Raw genomic sequence first — 16304 nt, forward strand, 5'->3', positions numbered from 1 at the left:
AAACATGGTTAACACATCATATAAACATAGAAAATAGAAAAAATGAATCTAGACAGGATGGCTAGAAAGATTTACACAACATATCCAAAGGAAAGAATAGAAAAAAAAATAAATTTTTTATTAAAAAAAAGTATAATAAAGGTTATTGTGACATAGGTTCAAATATAGATGAGTCTTTGTAGACAGTTGAGGGAAGAACCAATATAATGAATACAAAAATGTCTTTTCATCTACTGGGTTCTAGAAGAAGCTAGGGTATGGCAATGTGTCATAAAACTCAATTTATTGCACAACCAATCATATGTAGACATGTGTAAGGACAAAATACTTGACACCATAGCCATGCCCCGACACTGACTAATCCATAGAAGTGAAAAAACCCATAATATTAACTACAAAAATCACAATAGGGATTATCCTCAGACAAAAAGTAGTCTACATTATAAAAAATGAGTATGCACCTCACACCTTTACTTAAATTCATGTAAAAAGTCATTAAAAACCTCTCTTGTATCTCCTTGGATGAAGATTTGGTAGTTGTGAAAGTCATTATAGAATTCATGGTGATTTCTAGGTCAAAATGTGAATATCCATTGAGAAAATCCAAAAATTCCTACAAGATCCAAAGTTTTGTTAGGACCAAAGGTAAAAAGAATACAAATGACATGAGGATGAAAGGTTGAGGGATAACCAATGCGAAGATTATTGAAGGTTACACGACTAAAGATATCAGGTGGATGGAAAGTGATGAGGCTTGGTCCAAAAATCCCCACAAGGCTTGATGTTCCTCCAAAACCAAAGGTAATAGGATGATAGAAGGATGCGAGACTATAGACATTAGGTAATGGAAGGCTATAGGATTTGGTCAAAAAGTCCCTACAAGATATGAAGTTTCATCAAGATAAAAGGCGACTAGAACTTGGGTGAATGGAAGAGGGAGGGCTATGGGATTGTGCATGTCAAGCAGATAGGACCAATGTAAATAGGGACTTGTGTAAGGAATATGTAAGGCTACAAGAACGTGGACACTGGACTGATGGAAGGTGATGGGACTTGGGCGTAAAATGGTGAATGGTAAAAAAAATTTCTTAAATTTTTACTCCCATTGCTCATGTTGGTAGTTTAATATTTCTTAAAACCCACCCATTTGATGATTTAACATTTTTTTTTTTTTTTCAAATCTTTAGAGAAATCGAATTGTAAATATCATCCAATAAACATGCTTACATGTTCTCTATCTTATACCTCTTTCTTTAGGTTATGATGCATTCATAGGCATAAGTATTGAATATCTACCCTAGGATTGTTGGCATAAACTTTTGATTTTCAACAATATAAAAGAATGCCTAATTGAAGTTGTAATATATTTTTTTTGTTAATTTAAATTTAATGTTACATCAAATAAGTTACAAAAAGAGTTTTAAATACATGCAAGATAAATTTATTTATTATAAGAAATAGAGGTTCAATTAAATGATAAATTGAATTAAAAATAAATAAATTATAAAAAATAAAGAACCTAGAGCTAAAAGTTGAAGGTTTCTAGTGAAATTTTTTATGAAGTGTACATAATTTTGTATGATATGGTGTAGTTTGTATGTATAATACAACTTTGGACATTGGTAAAATCATTTAATCTTTAATAAGTCATACCCAAGTATACATAGTAGTAGAAAAACACATAAAAATAACTCCAAGTGTGTAGGAAATAAAATTAAGCAATTTGAATTTTTATAATTAGTAAAAAAATAAAATGATAAGGATAGAGAAATATAATAAAAAACCTCATTTGATTAAGTTATCCATTCGTGAAAAGCTATAGGTAAGAAAAGAGAAACTATTGAGATTGTTTTAGATCTATTGATAAAATTTTAAGCCCCTATTTGGGTCTTTACATATCCACAAACTATCACAAATGGTAAGGAAAAGTGTGCGCCTTTATTCAAAGTGTAACTAGGAGGGTTAATAAACGGAGAAAGGTACAAATACAAATATAAAGAGAGCAAAATAATGCATGGAAATTGATTAAAATAAAGAAAATAAAAATTTCAACATGTTAAGTACAAAAAGAAAATGTTCAATAATAATGACAAAAATAAAAAGGCAACAAAAAATTAAACGATAACAATGCTACCTTAAATGCTATTATTAGATTATAACATTTTTTTAAGGTGAATGCCTTTGAATGTTAAAGTTCTCCCATGATAAAATACAATTCTAACAAGTGCTATAATTTTAGTTATTAATAGATTAAGAGTGTAAAACCTTGATAGATTGAAAGATCATGAGAGAGAGATAAATTAGGAAAAATAGTGGGAGAAAAAATTGGAAAAATATAGTAGTGGGATAGTTCTCAAAATGTATTCTAAATTAGTTATCACTAATCAAGAAGGTGTTATGTGGTGAAATTTTTGAAAATGACTACAAAATGACAAATTGTCATGGGATAGTAGTGCATCGCAATAGAATTTGGATACTTTTAGCTATTAAAAAGTCTAAATGCTAGAAAATCACAAGGATAACACAATTAAAATATAAAATTACATAAAAGGGGGCCATGGGAGGAAAGACCTTGGCATCATAGGTGGAGAATGGCCTAAGAAATGGATAAATGAGCCTAAGACTATGCTGGGAGAGATGGTCACCATAGTGAGTCCAAAATGTTATGTGAAATTGCATGGAATGTAATTGTTGACAATATTGAAGCATATGTGCATACAAATATAATCCATGTGTTTAATCTGAAGAATAATAAACATTGAATAGGATATTATAGAGTAAAAATAGGGAATAAAGATGGGGATCTAACATTATATACTTGAAAATAAAGATAGACAAAAATGCATATACATATGTAAACATCTTAAGGTTCTTCCTTGTTAGAAATTTAAAGTATACATGTAATTTTGATATCATACACATGTAATAATAAAACCAAGGAAGGATATCTTATAAGTGTTCAAAATAGAAATGAAACCATTAGCCATAGCAATTTCATGAAGAGAAAAACAATTAACATCATTAAAAACAATAGATGGATGAATGATAAATTTTTGGAGGTCTAAAATAAAATAAAAAACATAAATAATTGACATCCACATTTTAAATCTAAATCTAACCCTAAAGCTAAAGATGTCTCGATAAAGATAGAAATAAATCACAAATGAAAGTAGATCCAAAAACTAATAAAATGTGAAATAAAAAAAAACTTATAACAATACTATATTTGAAACCTTTCTGCATAAGGATAAATGCTTAAGAGAGGAAATTTAGCAATGCAACAATGCCAGATTCAACATTTCATGTAAGAAAAATATTATACCTCATATAAAAAAAATAATATGAGGTAATTAGGTCTTAGGGTAGACTATGCTAATATACTACTGAAATATGAGGAAGGTGGTGGGAAAGGCAATAATCCTCTTGTTCTGACCAGGTAATATTACTTGCTAACATATTCAATCTTTATGGAAGTATAAGTAATGGGAGCCGTACGCAAATCTTTGGCCGGCTTTGGGACGAGTGTAACGAGTATTTCATCGTCATCCTCTATGCCCAAATCTTCCAGCGTTTCAGAAATCCCAATCTTGAAAATCTCCTTAGTAGTCATTGACTTCATAGATTCCATGATGCCGTGCCCAAGACTCGTAAAGGAGCCCACATAATGAGGGCTGTTAAAGGGAGTGCTGGAGTTGGCCTCAGGATAATTTATGAATATTTCGAACCCTGAAAAACCCTTTCTGTCAGTCTCCAGTCCCTCAATTCTAAGAACCTCCACCTGCCCTTTCCCAAGACTCTTGTTCGGCCTCTCAACCTTCAAGGTCAGAGGAGACGACAGCGTCTTGGCCTTCTCATCGACAAGCTTTTCAAATGTGGTTGTTTTAGGCTTAGGAACGAGCTTTCCGGCCGCCTTCAATGATCGCCCCTCCTTTAACCAAGGGAGCTCTAATTCCTGATATTGATACCTAAGCTTGCTTATATCATAACAATCGCCGGCTTTAACCTTTACAAGCTGTTTATTCTCATTGTAGAACAGGAACTCGGTCTCCAAAAGGTCTTTGTCCTGGAAGTTCTTTTTGCCCAATTTGTTGTTCCAGATGAACCACATGCGATCCACGTTGGAGTGATGGGAATAGAACAAAGGATCTTTTCCTGACGAGTATAAACTGCCCATGTCTTCACGGTTTGGGTTAGTGGAAGAGCCGCTCCAGAGGTGAACAAGATTATGCGGAGAACTTTCCAGCGGTCCTGCCGCCAAAGTAGTTGGCTGGGCGGACTCGTACCTGACAGTTCGACCAGTATTAATGGTACTTACTGCAGTCAAAAATAGTATAATCCTAATTCTAATCATAATTGTATTTATCTTAATCGAACCTTATGTCTAATTGGTTTATATAGTTTATTTTTTCAGTACGTAAAAAATAAACCAATAAAATTAGCTCACCTAATAGTCGCACCGTGGAAGAGCTCTGCCGTTTCCGCACCAGACACCATGTGGTTATAGATGTTAGCATAGTTGGCCTCCACAACGCCCGAGTCACAGCTGGTTGGGGTCGCCAGATTGATAAGCGTGGGAGGCTGGTGACATGGATCCCTGTTATTGTCGTACAAGGAGCTGCACTTGTCGACGTAGATGGGGGGAATCGACATCCCTTCCTTGGTGTCCCAGCTCCAGAATGGCAGCGCAAAGGTATCGTCTTGGATGAGCGATGCCAAAATGCGCTCGTAGAAATAGATATACCAGCGATGAAAAGGCGCAAAGATCCATGACTTGTGAACCTGCACGTTATCTGATCCCACCTTGTAGGCTCCGTTGCAGTATGCGCAGTGCACTCTGCCTTGCTGGACAAAACTCCGAGGGTCATCTAAGGGGAGCTTCTTCATTGCCGTCAATGCCTTATCATACTTTTCGATGAACTTGTCGTCCAGCAGGTGCGCCGCTTTACGAGTCCGCATCGGCAGAGACGTCGGAAATTTGAAGTCCACGGTAGTTTCTCCCGCTTTGAATGGAGGACAGCACCCGCCATTTACCGTTGCGCAAGTCGGAAGATCAGTGGGGTACGTACACGTAGACAGATCAGGCGCCGGAAATGGTTTGGACATGGCCTTCCCGCTCGTTAAAGCCGTAACGCTTAATGTCGATGACGATAACAGCAGCCGTCGGCGGTCCATTTCCATGCGACCGTCTTCTTTATTCTCACAACAAACGCGCATTGATACTAAATTCCTTGCGTAAGCACCGTGAGTTTTCCTCACTTTGCTTGCACATAAAAGCTGGTGCTTCGAATCTAATGGAAACCATTGTTTTGTGTTGCGTGCATGCGAGAACATTGGCACGGCTGCCATTCCACTCTGCATCGCCTCAAACTCTCTTCCTCTTGTGAACGCTTTCCATCCGCTATTTATAATTGTTTTCTATTGCCCCTGCTCATAAGAGGAAATATGCATCGTGTCGTCACTAAAGTACCAGGCTTTTAATAAAGTAACTGTAATTCTGTGAAAATTCATTAAGGGTGTGGATGAAGGTGAGCTTACTGGCTTGAAATTCATTAATGACATTTTTTGTCGATGTTTGAGGTTAATTTATTTTTAATTGATCGAAATTGATTTTAAGGAAAGTAATGGCAGTTCACAGCATTCTGATGATAAGGTTAATGTCAGCTTTATTGTTGTTGTGTGTATATATATCAGTTCACAAGAACTCTGTTGAGAAAGCTATTGTTAGCTTAGTTGTTGCTTTTTTTAGTTTGTGTTTGTGACAGTTCACAGGAATCTTGATGATATGTCTTTTAGTTTGTATCTATGATATTTTTTTAAAAAATAAAGTTAATGTTAATTTAATTGTTGCACTTTTTCAGTTTGTATTTAAGATTTAATTCTATTGCGAATAAAATAATTTAGTATTAACTTCTTGAAAAGAGGGACGAATTTTTATTAAGACAAAAATTTAATGAAATCTACAAAGATGCATTTGTCTATTCACGTGCTCGTTGAGAAACAAGACGAAGATGAAGTCATTCTTCGCTTTGCTTTACCTCCCCAAGAGGCATGTGAAATATCATGATTTAAAGATGTGTTAAAGATGTGTCATCCCATGGGATTTCATGATTTCAGGCTCAAAATAGATTTGTCGAGAAGGTCTTGAAAACTTTCAAGCAAAATAGAGAATCAACATCTTTTATCTTCAATTCCAACTAGGTAAGAGAAGATATGGTGGCCATTCATCAATATACAATCTTTCAAGCAAAAAAATTGAATAAAAAAGCGATTCCAAGAAGATGAGATAAGATAGGAGTGAGAGACTGTTCAAGCACGAGATGAAGGTGGGTGTGGGTGATGGGGACAACAAACATTTTATGTGGCAATTGTAGAAGTAGTACATCAGATAAGTACTGCTACTATCACAAACCTATCATCCAGTTGCATGGTGACCTGAAACCTTGTACATTTTAAATCATGTGAACTAGTGGTCTCCTTTATTGGTCCAAACTCTTCCGCACATTTAAAATTAGTGTGAATATGGCAATACAATAGTGGACCAATGGCACTCAACAATGATGACATAATGTTTTGTCAATAGTCTGACACAGTCTCTGCCTCGTTACAATGGCCTTGAAATGGTTTTCTGTAGAATTCTGCTCTTTTGGATTATTCTTTTGCATTGCAGTATCGCCCAATTCTAAAAAATGAGAGAGAGAGCCAAGTAAAAATAGTCGGACAAGCCAAAGCCTATGTCATGAGACAACGACCACCTTGTGTTGGAATATAAGCTAGTCTCAAGAGTCCTAGATAGATGTCAAACATCTCTAGTTAAGTGTTCATCAATAATAGTTAGCTAGCAATAGTTTTAGTTTATTTTCATTCAATATTGAGTGTGTTGTCAATGCCGATAGCTATATTATAGGAAGTTCCTTGAGTTTATAATAGATATTTATATCTAATTATGTTGATGAATAAATATATATTGAGTTCTTATTTTCTCTAGTTTTATTTCTGCTATTTTATTTTTTCTTCAGTATAATATCTTTAATTTTAATTCTTTGACTTTACAATGGAAGGAAAATCACATTCAAAATGAGCATACCAAATTGATGCTAGACATCACAATTAATCTTGGTAGCTAGGACAAACAACATGATAAATATTTATTGGTGGAGCAAGCATTGGTGAGCACTAATGACACATCATAGACAAAATCATGCTTGATTGAGTTCATTAGCGAAGTATTGGGCATGGGTTTACCATCATGTTAAAAGAAAAACATTAAAATTTTGCACCCTTGAAAAACTCGTTGTTCGATCGAGCTTAGAGGGTTAGGAAGAACCCATTGGAGATTCCTTTGGTTTTGAGAACCGCTAAAATTGCCAATGTTTTTACTTGTTTCTTTTTTCATCTTGATTACCTTTCTTTTTGTATTCATTCTCCATGTTCTTTTCTTCCTTTTGATATTAACTTCTGTTAGAGATTAGATTGAGATTAGGAACCAAAACCTTTGGTTCCTAGTTCCCAGGAACCATCTAACAATTTTCCTTTATTCTCTTGGGGCTTAGACATGGGGAGGAAACTCTTGATGGTTCCATAGGAAATAGGAGTCAATGGTTCTTCTTACCTATGCAATTATTGATACATTAGTAAAGGAGTACCAATTAGACACATAACCTCTGCCATCTCCTTGATTTAGCGGATTTTTGGATTTTGATTTTGGGGAATTAACTAAAGCATAAGGGAAGGAAAACCATTAACATTGGAGACACACCTTGAAATAAAAATCTTATGTTAATTTTCTTAGATCAATTTGAAATGATGGGAAATGAAAGACAAAGAGAAAACCATTAGAGTAGAACAAGGAAAAATGACACATGCAAATTGGAAATAAAAGGCCTCTTATTCCATTTGAAAGTTAATTTTTGTTTTGATTTATAAAAGACAAGATAGGTCAGTTACCCATACATAACCACCCAACAGGCATAGAAGGGGAAATCACAAGTAGTGGGATCATTGAAAATACAAACACCAAAAAGGAAACCCCTTTTTAAAAAAGATACTTTTGACTAGAGCATCAACTAGCGGGAGAAGATCCTTTATCAGGTAGAATCGCCTAATCGCAACAAAGGGGTTTAGGAGAACCCACAACCACCTATCAACGAAAAACCCTTGCATTAGAAAAAAATAGTCAAGGGAGAGGACAAAAAACATCAAGTTTTGAAAGGCATCCCAAAACCTTTTACCAGCAACAATGTTAATAGAAAACAATCTCATAGGGTTTTAGTAGGCATCCCTAAACCTTTGACCAAAAGAAAAACCTACAAACAACCTAACTGAGGCCACCTCAATAGGTTGGTTATCAGTAGAAACACAAGTGAACAGAAACAAATAATTCCCACCACTAGCTCTATATAGGATGCCCATAGGTGAATAGACCCATGAGGGGGAGCAATGGCCAACGGGGTAGAACCAAAGAAAACACAATATTTCCCAATACTAGAAGGAAACCATATGAATGTCACTTTTTGTTATAACCTTATACATTATTATAATTTTTAATCTAAACCATCTTCATCCTATTTTTATATCAATCCTACAACGCCATTGTTGGTTTCATAAGTAACCATCTTGTTCTGACTAGGTGATATTTATTCGTAATATACTCAATCTTTATGGAAGTAAAGGTAATGGGAGTCTTAGAAAAAAATTTGGGCACCTTTGGGATAAATGTAATGAGCATTTCATAGTCTTCATTTATGCCCAAATCTTCCAACATCTTAGAAATCCCAACAATGAAATCTCCTTAGAAGTCATTGACTTCATAGATTCATCTACCATGATGCCATCCCTAAAACTCGTAAAGGAGCCCACATAATGAGGACTATTAAAGGGAGTGTTGGGGCTAGACAAACCTACAAACCCCTTTTTGTCCATCTCCACTTCGTGAATTCTAAGAACCTCCATCCATGCTTTCCTAAGACTCTTCTTTGACCTCTCAACTAGAAAGGCCGAACAAGAGTTTTAAACTCTTTTGCACATTTTTAGACTCTTATTCTGTACAAAGATTTTATTTATACTTCAATCACTCTGGGTCATTTTAAAAGTGATTTTCTATCTATGAATTTGATTCTTGATTTATTAAAATTAAAATTTTAATTGGGTGGAATTTTTTTAGTTGATTATCATATTATCTATTTTTGTGTGGTTGTATTTAAAGATGTTCATTAAAATTAAATCCACATCTTCTCACCTTCAAATATCCTCTGTCATCCTAGAAGCATTAAAGATATAATTTCAAGGAATAATTAAGATTTACATTTAATAATAAAATCACTTTACTGACTTAATGTTATATTTGATTAATAATTAGTTGGGAGTTAGTTTCAATAGGGTAGATTAGAATTATTTTGGAAAGTTATAGGAATGCAATACTTAATAGCCATTTTCATAATATTTAATAAATATATAGAATAACCAATAATAACATGTTATCTATATTTTATTGTGCACAACATTAGTTATTTGTATAGTAAATTATTTTTCTATAGTTTTGTACATAACCAATAGAAAAAACCATTGATTTAATCTATTAAAATGAATTTGAATATACATACTAATTCTTGTGAATCATTTGTTATCTACCAATCATTTACATAGGTTTTTTTGGGGTTTAGTTCAAGGAACATGTTTCTTGTCAACATAACAATAACATTATAAATTTATTTCTAAAAAGTTTGAGTCCTTAAGGTAGAGTAGGGAAGAGTGAATCGAGTGAGATAAAGAAAAAATCTAAAACTAGTGAGATTAGATGCACATGGTACAAGGATAGGATTTTGGAAAGTGAGCTAGAGGCATAAATTTGACATATGGTAGAGCATAACACCAACGCAAATTTTCATGCAACACACATATAAATATTCAACTTCCAAGATAAAAAAGTAGATTTTATAATCTTCATAATAGTCACACATTACTCAATCATCAAGCTAAGTATCTCTATTATTTTAAATTTATTTTTACTAGAGCTATATTTAAATGATAATTAGCATTAGCAAATCTAGGTTAACTAAATAAGTGCCATATTATATGCACTTCATATTTTATTCCAAGTTTAGCTTAGGGAAGGTATTTCATAATTGAAAAGGTAGTGCATCTTTGAGATCTTTTGATCTAGTTTGTAATCTTAAAATATTATGAAAATACCCCCTTTTTATGGTGTTTCAACTAGAGCTACATTTTTGTTTGGAAGCTTAATGCATTCATCTTGTCTTTTCAAGTTGTACCTCCATCAATTTTTATATTCATGAAAATTAAGAAAGAATCTACTTTTTGGATCTCTAGTGGAAATTTTTTATATGTAATATCACATCCAATAATATCTCCCTTCAAAGAACTTATAGCTTCTATAAAAAAGAGTTTCTTCTTTATAAATGCAAGAAATTGAAGTTAAAGAAGTGTTTTATCACATTTTTTCTAGTTAATATTGACTCCTAAAGGTTGTATCTCACCATACATTATTTATTGTAGGAATCTGATGGCTCACCACATAATTTCCTTTATAAAATAGGATAAAAAATTAGGATTTCCTTTATAGGATAAAAAATTAGGATTTTATTTATTGATAGCAAGAAAATTAGCTTTAATTACACTATAATTTCCCATGTTAAAATTAGGATAAATAAATTCAAGTAAACCTAGAAATATATAAATGGGAAACATGAAAACTTTAATTTCACATTAATACTTACCAATAATATTAATAACTCTAAAAAAATGTAAAATTAGACCTTGCAAATGATAGACTATATAGTAATATTTATATTTATAGATCTCAAGGCTTGTTATTAGGATTTAGAATTTATTAACTAAACCTAAATAATAGACCTTAATCTTCTCTTCTTAACTTAAGAAAAAATATAACTTCCTCATTTTATTTGCATAAATAATAATAACCCGTGTAAAGGAAGGTAACTGGATTGTTTGTATATTAAATGGTATGAAATACTTTATAGTATGTTGATGTCATAGATATAATAGGTTAAAATATAACCATCACAAGAATAATAACCTATGTCTGCATAGGCACAAAACAAAATTAATGGAACAATGTTTACAAGAAATCCAAACTATATATCTTCTATGAAATTGCATTTTAGTAGCTAAAGAAACTAAAACACAATTTCTTATATCCACAAACTTGAATATGTGTGCAATATTGATAGTACCAATATCAATTTTCATCAACCCTATAATGTGAACTCCATGTGAGATTTCTCCTCTAGTGAACATCATCCTCTTACGTGAGATCTATGGTGTTTTAAACATATTCATAGGTTTTCATTCTTATATTTGGATTCTTGAACATCAATGTTCATGTTAAGTTTTGGATAGGGTTTGTGTTGATATTTTCAAATTTGATCTATTGATATCATATTTATAATCTTAAACACTTAGGAAGAGTATAAAAAATACATGATGATTTTTATTCTATTCATAGTATGTGAATATAGCTTAAAACATCTATGAGCATTGTTTCCCTTCACATCAAGTAATAAATGGTGTTCTCCTATGTAAAAATGATCTTGGAATGTGTTGAAGATGGTCACTTATAAACTACAGTTATCCTTAATAAGTAATATAGAGAGGATCTCCTTTGGGTTTGTAATCTTCATTGTTTAATTAATGGAAATTGGATTCATCTTCTTTGTGTGTGTTTATAGAGGTATACATGAATCCACATTCTCCTTATTACACAATATTTCTATAGCATAAGAAATATTTTTAGAATACATATCAAAACTCAAAAAATGGTACATTCTAGGTATATAGTGAGCTAGGTGGAGGTGACCAGTGAAAAGAGGTGGAGGATCCAAAGTCCAAGTGACAAGATTTGAAGATGAGGCATGCTAGCTAGGGGAAGTCTACAATCCTAATAAAGGTTTTTGAAGGAGTGGGGTTTTAGTAAAGAGTTACAGTGGTATGAAAAAATGTTAAACTATAGTGGAAGAGGCAACAAAGGTGAGGAACAAGAAAAAAACATTACGAGATAGGTAATTCTAGTATCATAGTGGAGCCTAGAAAAGAAAGCATACTTGGGACGAAGGGCATACAAACATGGAAAACTCAATAATGATAATAATAGATTACACAAAATTATTATAATAATCATGCATCATACTTAGAAAATCAAGGGATCTTGAGTAAACACATGGGGAATGAAGAGGAATACCTCATACAAAATTTTGGATCAAGGGAGATGCTTGATTTAGAAAAAGGGATTTTGAGAGTAGAACATATATTATAGTAAAAGGAGATAAGAAACCATCACATATTTGAGAAGTCAATTTTTTTATTGAAAAGAAACTCACGCTTTACAAAATTTGTAGAGTCATGTTGCATAGTATCTAACTTCTACTTCTATTCCCTATAAGGACAAGATATATGTTTTATATGATAAAAAAAAGTTTCCTGATATGGAATGCCTCTTAAATTTAATACTTGCTATAGCATTTTTTGATGATCTTGGCCCTAGTATAATGAGTCTATGGGGGCTTCACTTAGTGAACCTGAGTTATATCATGTGTGTTCATTGCATACTAAAGAATCCCCTTATTTTCAAAAAATATTACCCTAAACTCCTTTTTTGTCACCCCCTCCCAATACACAACCTAGATTAAAAACCCTAATATTTTCACTAGATATTTAATTTTTCATAGCCCAAATTAAAACCCCCTTATTTTCACTAGATAGGCAATATATTGTTGTCAATTTTTAGGATGTTAAACCCCCCAATATAAATGCACATGATATAATATTAAATAGCCAGTGAAGCCCCTATGTATGAGTCATGTTGGATGAGGTGGATTGTATATTAATGGACTCCCTATAAAAATAATTTGGCTAAGATGGTTGTTGTATAATTTTAGCAATGGGAATAGTTTTATTTTTAGCATCAAAATTTTAATATTCTATAGTATCAACTGTAGGGGTTGTAATGTATGAGGATGGTACCTTTAATTATTTCCTAAACTAGACATTAGTGGAAATTGGAGGACATAGCATGCATGGTATGTATTCATGGGTAACCAAGGAGGTGTTGAATATCCCAGACAATTGAGAGGGGGGGGCGAATCAGTTGTCAATAAAAAACTTTTACTCAAATTCCACATAAATAGATCTGGTAAACAAACTTATAATTACTTAACCATAAAAAGATATAAGCATGATAGAGCACATAGATGAGACATACACATGAAACACCGAATTTTATGTTGAAAATCCAAGAAGTGAAAAACCATGGAGAATGCTAATTCTCAATTATAAAATACTTGTTAGGGTGACACTGGTTAAGGTGATTTTTACAAAGGGTGGCTCATGTCCAGAATTCTTATTGCAGGTGGGCTCACTGCCTAGCTAAAACTACTAGAAGGGCTCATTTCTCATAAGAAGAAGAAAGAAAAATAAAGAATCCACCAATTAAGCACAACTACTGCAATGCAGGAAGAATCCTTTGGCTCACTACCTTTGGTACCGAAAAGCAACAACACACTATCACAGGTCTCAACCACAACTTTACACAACCTCACATAAATTTGTACCAACATATTTTCCTTTTTCAATCCAGTTGTTTCTATATATTCTTCATTAGAATCATCCTTTCTTTGTATTGATCTCTTGAATAACAAATTTCACAAGTTAGCCAAGAACAATTCACTAAAAGACAATTTGAAATAGGTCTACATGAAAAATTCTCACAGTAAAAAGGAATGAGAAGTGGAACAACCACAATGCACTTCAACGGTCAAAACAACACGTTATCCATATGCCACAATCACCAAAGCAAAATAAAAAAATTCAAAGTCAATCGAACCCAGGATGAACATATCCACAATCATGACTCTAGAGCACATCATTCTATTCCAAATTAAGATAACATAGATAAAGAGATGAACAACATAAATCCAAAATATCATCATCAAAAAAAGAAATGTGGAGAAATGTGAAATACTGCAAATAATGTTAAACACCATAATCACTGAACACACTTCTAGAGAATAACTTTCGAGCACAAAATCAATTACTGAAACACAAAATTAGTATGTTGACATCAATGACAACCATATTGAAACACCATCAACATCGCATTTACAATAATCTCCTCCTTTTTCATTGATGGCAACATTCATCAATAACAAACAAAAATTCAGATTCATAGCAAATCTCTCCCCTAAACATCTCCAATCTCTCTAGTCAATCTCTCCAATCTCTCCCTCTTTGACATCAAAGTCAAAGGTGAGGAAAAAATCAACCACCTTTAGATTCCACACAGCTCCCCCTAAGAGGAAGACCCAATCATTAGTCTAGATTAAAAATATACATGAAGTTTCCTGGACTAATGCATTACTAAATCGACTAGTTCAAAGTAGGAAGGGGTAATACCCCTAACTTCTAATGGAGATACTAAAAACTATCTTTCCACAAATCCTTTGTAAATATATTTGAAACGTGCTATTTTGTAGGAACATACTCAAGCTTTATTTTATTGTCTAGCACCTTATCCCTTAATAAATGATATTGAATAAACATGTTTTGTTTTGGAATGTAGTACTATATTCTTAGAGATATTTATCATGCTTGTGTTATCACACATGATTCAGATTAGTTCATCAAACATCACACCAATATCCTTCAATGTTTTTTTCATCCAAAGTATTTGAGTGCAACATGTTGCAGTTTCAATGCATTCAACTTCTATAGTTGATAAAGACACAAAATCCTACTTTTTACTTAACCATGTAACTAACCGACAGCCAAGGAAAAGTGATCCACCACTAGTACTATTTTTGTCATCAACACTTCCTGCCCAATGTGCATCAGCATAAGCTTTTAGAGTAAAATCTAATCCTTTGGGATAACACAAACCAAAATCTTATGTATATTTCAAATATCTGAAAATTCTCTTTATTCCAACAACATGTGACTCTTTCAAATCTTGCTAAAATCTTTTTGCAAGGAAAACAACATACATGATATCCAGTCTAGTAGAAGTCAGGTATAATAGTCCTCCATTCATTGATCTGTACTTGCCTAGATTAGTCTTAGTAGATTTATCATCATTAGTCAACTTACATCTGGTTTTCATAGGAGTACATACCGGTTTAGAATTCTCCAATCCTAACATTTTCAACAACTCTATAACATATTTTGACTCAAAAATAATAATACGTTTACTATTTTAATTTACTTACAATCCAAGAAATAAATTCAACTCACCAATCATAAAAATTTCAAATTCCTTTTGCATTTCACCATCAAATTTCTTGCACATGTTATAATTTCCTCCAAATATTATGTCATCCACATATTCAATAATAATTATGATCTTATTTGATTCAACTTTAAAATAAAGATTATTGTCGGTAGACCTATTTCAAAATCCTCGATTCAATAAGTAATTGTATAGCCTTCCATAACAAGCTTTAGGTAATTTCTTTAGCCCATACAGTGCCTTCTTTAATCTATAGAAAATATCTAGATAATCTAATAATTTAAATCTTTTTAGTTGCTCAATGTAGACTTCTTCTTTTAGTTCTCCATTCAAAAATTCTGACTTCACATACATTTGATAAAAAAATATTTACATGCTACAAAAGCTAAAAACATCCTAATAGCTTCCATTCGGGCAACATGAGCATAAGTCTCTTCAAAATCAATATTTTCAACTTGAGTGTAACCTTAGCACACCAATCTTGCCTCATTTCATACAACATGTCCATCTTCAACCATCTTATTTCGGAACACCCACTTTGATCCAATAACATTCTTATCTGTCGATCTAGGGACTGATTCCCAAGTCTGAATCTTTTCAATCCGATCTAACTCTTCCTTCATAGCCTTCATCCAATTCTATTCATTACATGTTTCTTCAACTATCTTAGGTTCAACTTCAAAAAGCAAACACAAAAGAACTTGTTCTTCAATAACTTTACTTCTTGTAATAACACCTTTGTTATTGTCTCCTATAATTTGATTCTCAGAGTGACTCTTTTGAATATACCTCTGTTGGCAACAACAATGAAGGAAAAGTGAGAGGGGGGGGGGGGTGAATCGGTTTTCATCAAATTAACAAACTTAATGTCAAATGAAAATTTGATAAACTATAGCAACAAAAAAGATAAGAAAATTGATAGCACAATACACAACACCAAGATTTTGACATGGAAAACCCGGTTAAGGGAAAAACCACGATGGGAATCTACCTATAATAAGATGATACTCTACAGTAGTATGTGTAAATATTACAATGGAGAATGCACATG

At 32.9% G+C, this 16304-nt stretch overlaps 1 protein-coding gene across 1 annotated transcript; it reads right to left on the minus strand.

Moving 5' to 3' along the window:
* Positions 1–3183: 3183 nt before the first annotated feature.
* On the minus strand, positions 3184–5384 carry LOC131042278 (polyphenol oxidase I, chloroplastic). The gene is made up of 2 exons (XM_057975618.2): positions 4445–5384; positions 3184–4283 (listed from the first exon to the last, which is right to left on the minus strand). Exons 1-2 carry the CDS (start codon positions 5356–5358, stop codon positions 3443–3445), a joined length of 1755 nt encoding a protein of 584 aa, XP_057831601.2. The 5' UTR covers positions 5359–5384; the 3' UTR covers positions 3184–3442.
* Positions 5385–16304: the final 10920 nt, after the last annotated feature.

The sequence above is a fragment of the Cryptomeria japonica genome, chromosome 5 (genome assembly GCF_030272615.1).
Source record: "Cryptomeria japonica chromosome 5, Sugi_1.0, whole genome shotgun sequence".
In the NCBI taxonomy this organism is placed as follows: Eukaryota; Viridiplantae; Streptophyta; class Pinopsida; order Cupressales; family Cupressaceae; genus Cryptomeria; species Cryptomeria japonica.

What these genes read in the sequence shown, in the direction of transcription:
- LOC131042278 (XM_057975618.2), bottom strand. Translation starts at nt 5,358, where the DNA reads ATGCAGAGTGGAATGGCAGCCGTGCCAATGTTCTCGCATGCACGCAAC. An exon ending in TTCCACGGTGCGACTATTAG is followed by an intron (nt 4,284 to 4,444) that starts GTGAGCTAATTT and finishes TCGAACTGTCAG; the next exon opens with GTACGAGTCCGCCCAGCCAA.